The sequence below is a fragment of the Impatiens glandulifera genome, chromosome 6 (assembly GCF_907164915.1).
Source record: "Impatiens glandulifera chromosome 6, dImpGla2.1, whole genome shotgun sequence".
Lineage (NCBI taxonomy): Eukaryota > Viridiplantae > Streptophyta > Magnoliopsida > Ericales > Balsaminaceae > Impatiens > Impatiens glandulifera.
In genome coordinates, this window is record NC_061867.1 from 11,945,359 (window position 1) to 11,954,171 (window position 8,813).

The 8,813-nt window shown below is 31.5% G+C and overlaps 1 protein-coding gene across 1 annotated transcript; it reads right to left on the bottom strand.

Moving 5' to 3' along the window:
- Positions 1–2,290: 2,290 nt before the first annotated feature.
- Positions 2,291–8,813, bottom strand: LOC124941544 (tryptophan--tRNA ligase, cytoplasmic-like). Its single transcript, XM_047481884.1, has 12 exons — positions 8,532–8,813; positions 8,338–8,457; positions 7,943–8,128; positions 7,346–7,397; positions 7,164–7,229; positions 6,405–6,491; positions 5,458–5,550; positions 4,532–4,612; positions 3,824–3,895; positions 3,667–3,735; positions 3,458–3,568; positions 2,291–2,485 (listed from the first exon to the last, which is right to left on the bottom strand). The coding sequence occupies exons 1-12, from the start codon at positions 8,762–8,764 to the stop codon at positions 2,435–2,437; spliced, it is 1,221 nt and encodes a 406-aa protein (XP_047337840.1). The 5' UTR covers positions 8,765–8,813; the 3' UTR covers positions 2,291–2,434.

Genomic DNA, 8,813 nt, shown 5'->3' on the forward strand with positions numbered 1-8,813 from the left:
TTTATTGGAAATGAACTATTCGAAAATTCATTAACAATTGCGATAAATAATTCTTATTTATTTATTTTAATAGATGGTAAGATATGATAATAATAATAATAATTACAATTTTATAGTTTGTTGTGATTATTAATGTATTAAAATTTAATAGGAATTGATGATTTTGTTCCTATTCCTTTTACAATCCTACTATCTAGTTAGTTAGTTACTTTGTGCTTCTTTTATTTTATTAAATAAAGAAAATCAATTATATATACATATCATTTTTTTAAAAATAAAATAAAAAAGTCTTGCATTATGTTATTAAATTATTTATTTGGTGGGAATTCCAAGATATTTGTTGTTTACTCATGAAAGGCAAGTTCACGAGCAAGCTTCATATAGTGTTGCCCTAGGCACTTGATTTTTGTTCTCTACTGCTGCATTAAGTTGTAGGATTATTTCTTAGCAAAAAAAAAACAAAAAGGTTAACATTTTTCGTTAAGCTTATTCGCAAAAATTTATTCGTTAGAGTTGCGGTATTAATTTAGTCGTGATTAGAGATAAAATGATGAGTAATACGACCCTACGTATAATTCTAATGACAAATATATTTATTAAAGAAGAACAAATTGTTGATGATTTTGGTTAAGAATTAAGATAATGTATTAGTAAAGAGAGGTTATAAACACAAATTAAAATCTTCTAACATATCACACAAACATATAAAATTCAAACATATTTTTTTTAAAGTGGTCATTAGAGATCGAACCACCTCACAAAATAAACCAACTATACACAAAAATAAAATAAAAAGATCATATTTGGACTTAAACACGAAAATAAAATTAGTGTCACTTAGACATTGTTTGGTTTAGGTTATTTAAATAACACAAACCATTTAAACATCATTTCACTCTCTTTTCATCCATCAAATCACTCAATTCATTAATCAATATATTAAAATACCATTTATTTTAAATTATTTATATATATATATATATATTAATGCTCTTTAAGTCATTTTAAAAAAAAAAAAATAATCATTATCTCATCCACCATCTTTATTTTTTTTTTCTCTCTAAGTTATTCAAATAACTCCAATAGTTATTCAAATAACTCCAATTTGAACCAATTCTTAAACTATCATTATACTTTTCAAATTTGAAAAAAAAAATATCCACATATTTTTATGATTATTATGTTTAAAGTATGGAGTAAATAAGTTTATTTAGTACAAATAATTTGAAAAAAAGACAGAATAATTGGTGGGGTCAAGGGTGTGTCATTCATATGGGCTCCCCAATATTACTGTCATGTCTTGAATGAGAGAAAGAGAAGAGAGAAAACATTGCCATTGGGGATTCAAACTTACCTCAAAATGTGCTCTGCACAAATAACACCAATTTGGGAGTGGACCTCCAAAGATTCTTCTTCACATTTATTCAAAAACAACATTTATTATAATCATAAATGATCTTGATCTTAAATGATTAGTTATGTTTAACTAAAGTATCAACAACTTGCAAAGACAACAATAATGTGAACCAACAAGGGACTTATTTGGTGTTAAATGAAAAGTTAAGGGACTATAACTAATAGTCATAGTTTGATGATTTCTTAGAAGGCCTAAAGCACCCCAACCATTTGAAATTTGCAGAGTTCTGATGGTTATGGGGCCAAGCCAGAGACAGATGCCAATGGGAATTGACAGATACAAACCGAATTGAATGTGTTCATTTCTAATCAGTTTGACTGAGAAATCGAGAAATATAACATCTAAAACTTTGAATCGGGTTGAATTAATGAATGTCAGATATTGCTTAAGGTAGTTTTCACTATTGTACTTGTAATTATTTGTGTCATTTGTGTTAGTTAGTTATTGTTTTGTTGTCTGTTCTTTGTGTTTATAAACAAAACTGTCCATATCTAAAGAAAAGAGAGAAAAGAAAAAAAAAACATTTGTTCATGAAATAGTTATAAGTGGAACCCATGATCAGATATACCAGTGCCCAATCATTGTCATTGTAATCCCTCCCTTTGACCATTACCATTTTTCCCTTTGACTCCATTACCATCTCTAGTCCCTATATACTCTTCTCCCACCAGCAGCACCAGCAGACATACTTTTACAGACCACCTCAGGTGGGTCTTTCTCTGACCAAGCAAAAAAAAAAGGAAAAAAAAGGTCTTTTTCTTTCTTGGTTTGTTATTTCCTCTGCCAACTTTGTTTTATACACTACTTTGCATGTGCATGATCCTTGTTTGATTTCATGTTTCTGATTTCCCCTTCCCCAATTAAGGCATTGTGTTTAACTAAATTAAAGACAATATTCATTGATATTAATCAAAGTGAAAACAAAGATATGTTTTGAAAGTGTAGAGGTCCATCGGTGTCGGTCTTAACAGGAATCATAATCACGCAAAAAAAGTAGAATCTCTGCCTTCTTATTAGTTAGTTGAACATATTAGGAAGAGGTCTCACGGCCATAAAAGCATCCACCATCTGTAATTTAAGCATCAACAAAAGTATCTTTATGAGAATTAGCAATTTAAGGGTTATAGAAAGATGGAAGTGACTGCAAAAAATGAATTTACAAGTACTGGTTATATAGGTTGATTTGATCAAATATGGAACTAATGTCATAAAGTTCTTAAAAGACTATTTTACCTTTCTAATTGTGTCATTTCATTAATTTTCAGAATTAAAGTTGTCTTTTGTATACTATACTAGATTACCAAGGTTAAGTAAATTGATTTTAAATAAAAGTTATCATATAAACTTAATTTAAGTATCTCTAATACTTAAAATTGTCTTTTGTATACTATTATTACTAGATTACCAAGGTCTAGCAAATGTTTTGTCAATTAGATTATGTTGTCTAAAAGAACCTTGTTTGATAAAAAAGAAAGTGGGTTATTTGAGATTTGTTTAAAATAAATTACTAAAATATATTTTTGTATTTACACTTTAAATTTAATAGAAATAAAGTATAGATATTTTGGTATTTTAATTGATGATTTAAGTGATAGATAGAGAGTTTTCAAAAAAATATAAAATAACACTTGAAAAACCATAATAAACCCAAGATCAAACGAGCCCTAAGAGCATGTTGGGTTATTTGATTATTTAAAAAAAAAAAAACCATTTACCACATCACATATCCTTATATCCTTTGAACCATCAAATTACTCAAATTGTCAACTAAAATACTCTTACTTTATTTGAAACTTTTATTAATTTAACCCACTTTTTTCAACGAAAAAGATTTCGATTTCATAACCTAGATTTTTTTTTTCAAATAACCCCACATCAAACAAGCTCTAAGTAACTTTGCGTTGAATTTTGTAGTTAATTGCAGATTTTTGGATATCGAAAGAATATGCATAATTTTAGAGTGTAACTCAAATTTATAAGTTGCAGAGTGAAACATTTAAGTTGGCCATGGATCCATGAAAAAAATTGAAGTTCAATTACCTCTTCTGTGACCAATTCCCGGGCCCTCCTATGTCTTTCCACCAGTGTTGTTAAAACTTCAGTCAGTCGCTTCTTCACTTCACCTGTAAGCATGCGACCAGCACCATATTCCTGCAACAAGATGCATCTAAGTATCTTGGAAATAAAAATGGACAGATATTTGCAAAACATGATATTCCAGTAAAGTGTAAAGATCATCGATCTTCCACCTGTTTTATGTGTTCAAGTTCGACATCATCCTCCAGGAAAAAACTAAGGTATTTGACGGAAATATCGACCTGTATGAAATGGAGAGAAGATGTTTATACGAAAACAAAGAAATGGAAGTACAATTAAAGCCACCCACATAAACGTAAAATATAGCACCTCAAGATTTGCTCCATATTTTCTGTGATTTTCTATAGAGTCTTGCCCACCAGAGAATGCATACCTGTTCACCTGAAAAGAATTACCACAATTTAGATGACAATGCATTGTAATTGTAGATGTTTTGCCATGGAAGGTCCAAAAAACAGCTCAGTTCAAGAAATCAATATTGTATTAGAACAAAATTGAGCTCTTTACCTCCACAGAACTAAACCACTCAAATATTTGTAAACGCATTACTATTCGGGTTTCGGAATTCAGAGTAAACTCAAAACACCATAATGAGCTGCATTAACAAATTTGACAAGCCAGAAACTGCTAGTACTAGAATAGTCAACTGGGAAATAAGCAAGACTAGTTGAGATTATGCCAAAAAGAAGAATATAGTAAAGAATTAGGTCTACACTTAATTCTGGAGTAATACATGACAAAGTAAACTACCCCTCACTACTTTTTCCGTATAATCTAGACCAAACAATGATGCAATGGCAACAAAAATCAAAAGAGACAGTTAGTAGTCTTCAAAGCAAAGAACGAGAATGTGTAGATAAGAACAATGCAAAAACATATTATGAATATCAATAATTATCTGTATAAGCTTTGCAACATTATACATCCCTAAACTCTTCAGTGCTACGATGAATGGTCAAAATCACTATGTTCCTTATTGATTTCAAGGGAACTATTGACAGAATTTGATAGACAAACCTTGTTTTTTATTTCCTTCTCAGAATCGGTCACATATATAGCCGAATTAGGATCACTAGCAGACATCTTCCCATTCTCTCCCTGCAACCATCATATGAAGACTATTAGACATGACACAGAAAGGTTGTTTACGGATAGCAGAAAACCAATCTTTTAAACCATATAGAATCTAACAAGATGAGCAAAATTTTAAGCTTATTTCCAACAACCATTATATTCTCTTCCATGCATATAAATATTTTTTTAACTAATCCAAATTCTCTTCTTCCTACATAATAAGAATATCTCAAGTCTTTTCCCAAAAAAAGAATATCTCAAGTCAAATGCAAAATTCGATATTGTGAATCCATAAAATGTCAAACATGTATCTTATGTTTTAACTTATGTTGCAGAAGTTGACATCTGAAAAAAAATTGGTATATGCCAGATGTTCTAATAGAATTTAGATACTAAAAGATGTGAAGTGGTGCAAAAACCATTCATCCTGATCACTTAAACATTGTGACATTACAAGGTGAAAAAGTATTTCTTCTGCAAGGCAAATTGCTGAAATCAGATATTTGGTATCGGAATTTTTCATGATGATCATTATCCGGAAAATCTACATTTGTTATGTTTGCCAAAAAAATACAATGATATACAAAATAATTTGATCATAATAGAGAAAGGGATCTCTATATCAAATGAAGCAAGAAATTACACTATAATTTGGATGATGATCTAAAAAATGATTTGTATACTAAATGAAGCAACAACAATCAAGCTATAATTTGGATAAAAAAAAACAATCTGATCATTATTGAGAAAAAATCTTATACTAAACGAAAAAAAACCACTCTGAATTTTAACTTTGGGGATTATCCAATAGATCGTGATTATGACAATATACTAGTTTCCAAATAGGCTCAGCTTAATCATGGTCTGACCTGTAAAGCAGGAAAGAACGATGACTCAATCAAAGCAGGCTTGTGATAACCCAACCGAGGAGCAACATCTCGTGTCATCCGAAAGTAAGGATCCTACAGATATAAAAATAGTATAATTGACAAATATCAGGAAACATATGATAGCAAAGAGGTATGGAAAACACAGCAAATGCTATACTCTGTTTACGGATGGAAACTAATTGGTATAGAAGGCAAAATGCTTATGTTAGAGCCACCCAATCCATTCTTACAAATGATAAATACAGAAAATTATGCACTCTGAACCAAGATATGTTCACAACTAGCATCCTCAAGAATAGATGGATGATAGATGAGATCTAATCTAATATCTGCATGCATCATGATCCTGTGGCAATTTCCAAGAACTATGACCGTCACATATAAAGGAATGTCTCACATGAACTCTGTTGGATATTCAGTTCATCAATGAAAATGGAAAGTTCTGGAGATTGTTAAAACAAAATTCAAGACTCAGGGACTGTATGATAAAGCTGAAAATTTATGCTAATAAAAAGAAGACTAAAACTTAATTACTGAATATATTAAGGGAATTAGTTTAAAATATTACGAAAAATACCGTTGCATAATTTAAATATAATTCAACAATTGAAGTGTTCAACATTAAGTTAAGTTGAGTTTACACAAAATCAAACACCAATTGAAGTGTTCAACATTAAGTTAAGTTGAGTTTACACAAAATCAAACACCAATGTTTAGCTCGACTTAATGAAATAAGTGATTTACTCAAATAAAAATTATCAAAAAGCTTAACTGAAAAAACAGCAAATCTATTCACATTAAATGATAAGTCAAACTGCCTTAGTAACAATGCAAATAGCCCGCTCAAGCATCAAACTGGCTTACTTATCAAATGCAGATGCAGTTCAGTGTTCTGTACCATAGATAAGACAGGAGAAAGTCAATACCTGGTCAATCGCACAAGGAATCAAGCAGCGAATATTATTATTGCCATGGAACAAGTGCGGAAATGAACTGGTAAAGGAGGGAGCAGCCTGTAATAAGAAAGTTAACAATCCATTAACAACTATTCCTCTATACTTCTACTTCCTCAAGAAAAGAAAGAAAAAAAATTAAGCAACCTAACCATGGAGCGAATTATTTAACTACAGCAGCCAGTTTGTGGTCTTCCATGAAGAAGTGGTAATGTTAAATATACCATTAAGAACAAAAAAGGTAACATGGAATATATTCCTCACAGCCTCGCATAGATATATATGTTGTGCTGTTTTCATATGATACAAAATAATATCATGGAAAATGATGAAGGATCCTTCTTTCATTTCCTTTCATTACTATCTGCTATCTATGTACAAGATTTACATGTTTTCAGAATTCCTTCCTTCCAGAATAGAATGTTAGTAAATGTCAATGATACTATTGTTAGTGTACAATACATGAAACTAGAATTGATTAAAGATCAGACCAAATATCAAGTGAGTAACTAACTCCAACATTTAACATCTGAAAAGTGCTCAGTTGCATATATAAAAATGAAAAGTTTCTTCCAAGACACTGCTTGTGAATAGTTTTTACCATGTAATAGCTCATATACAACTAATTTTAGATCAGCTAGATATTGACGAAACTTTCCAAAAGAGCAATAGATTTGACAGTTGAAGGGTCTTAAAAAACATTACATAGATGAATTAAACAAGACTTCATACCTGAACAGATGGAAAACTTATCTTCCCAATATGATCTTCTCCTGAAAAGCCAAAAATGCCGACAACCTACAAAGCAACATCAAAGTTTTAGAAGCATGTTTCGACATTTGAAAATGATAAATGAAGAATACAATTAAAATAGACTAAAGAATCGTCTTCAAAAGATCATGATGAATGTTCACCTTATTGTAGGTGACACATTTGTTAATCCTCACCATATTCTCATAGAAGGCACTGCAATGAGGAGAACTCTTGGGTAAATGAAACAAGAAATAGTGTTTATAAATAGTCTGATATGATATTTTTTTCTTTTCGAATTGGTTGGTGCATTAACGTTGAAGTGGAGAAGAGGGTATCGTAAAGTCAGTTGAGAGAGGAAAAGACTTCTTTGCAGTTGACAACTAAGGAAGTCAAGTTTTTACCTATTTTCAATCCCTTCAATCACAACAATTATTCAGAACTGGTTTCTTTTTGTCTATAAAGAGTGAGGTGGACAAGTTGCTAAAGGTAACATTAAGAGTAATGTAAGGGACACAATTTAAATTTAAACATAATTGCATATGGAATATTCACAAAAATGTGAAATACAAAGTATGGGAGCTTGTTTGATGAAGGATTATTTGGAATCATCAATCACTTTCATCAATGAAATCATTCAAATTATCAATCAAAACACCAAATTACTTATTTTCGTAATTTAACCCCATTAATCCACTTTTTCATCAAACAACGGTTTGATCTCATAGCCCCAAATCAAAGTGTATAAGTACGGAACTTACCCACCAACATAATTGAAATCCTGGAAGATAAAGGTTTTAGAAATGTCAAATCCACAAGCAATTATGTCTTTGGCATTTTCTCTAGCAAGTCTCTTGCACTCCTCCACTGATAAATTTTTCCACATGCACTTTTCATCATCAGTTAGCTGTATTACCAGAGGAACCTTGAAAGCATCCTGCAAATATCTATAGCAATGTCACTTGAAGAATAACCAGTACATCTTCAAACTAATCAGTCTTATTCAAATATACACCTCAAAGAATCAGAACTTGATAATAATATGTTCAGTTAAACTCCAAGACTTGCAATTTCCTATTTCCCATTTCCCATTTCTTTCCCTTAAAAAGGAACTACATCTGATCTAGATATGAAGTATAAGAGAGAGCAGACTTACTTAGTGAACATGAAAGGGATTAAATGACCCAAATGCAGAGCTTCAGATGACGGACCTCTTCCCGTATACAAGTAGAACTTCTGTCCTTTCTCAAAAGCATCGAGAATTTCATTAAAATCCCTGTAAAACAGCTTAACAAAGTAAGAACCCATTTCAAAGGAAGTAAATTATAGTGTGTGAAATGGGTATTGGACCTGTGGGCGAAGAAGACGCCACGGCGGAGGAAGACATGGGGAGGTCGAGATGTGATACGGTGAACTCGATCAATCAATTGCTGATCGAGCCTTTGGCAGCCGAACTTATCGATGAGTTTGTCGTAGTCAATTTTGCCTCCGTCTTTAGCTGAAACCTCCCATGGATTTACAACTTGCTGCTGCTCTTCTTCAGTAGTAGGTACTCCTGCGATGTCGTTTGCCGCCGCCGCCATTATCCCTCTCTCCACTTTCAAGCAATGTGCAAAGGTTTTGATGCTGGTC

Excerpts from the sequence above, each read along its gene's own strand:
- LOC124941544 (XM_047481884.1), bottom strand. The coding sequence starts at position 8,764 with ATGGCGGCGGCGGCAAACGACATCGCAGGAGTACCTACTACTGAAGAA. Across the intron at positions 6,492-7,163 it reads TAAGTTTTCCATCTGTTCAG|GCTGCTCCCTCCTTTACCAG; the intron begins GTATGAAGTCTT and ends TTCTTATTACAG. Across the intron at positions 3,569-3,666 it reads AACTTGAACACATAAAACAG|GAATATGGTGCTGGTCGCAT; the intron begins GTGGAAGATCGA and ends ATCTTGTTGCAG.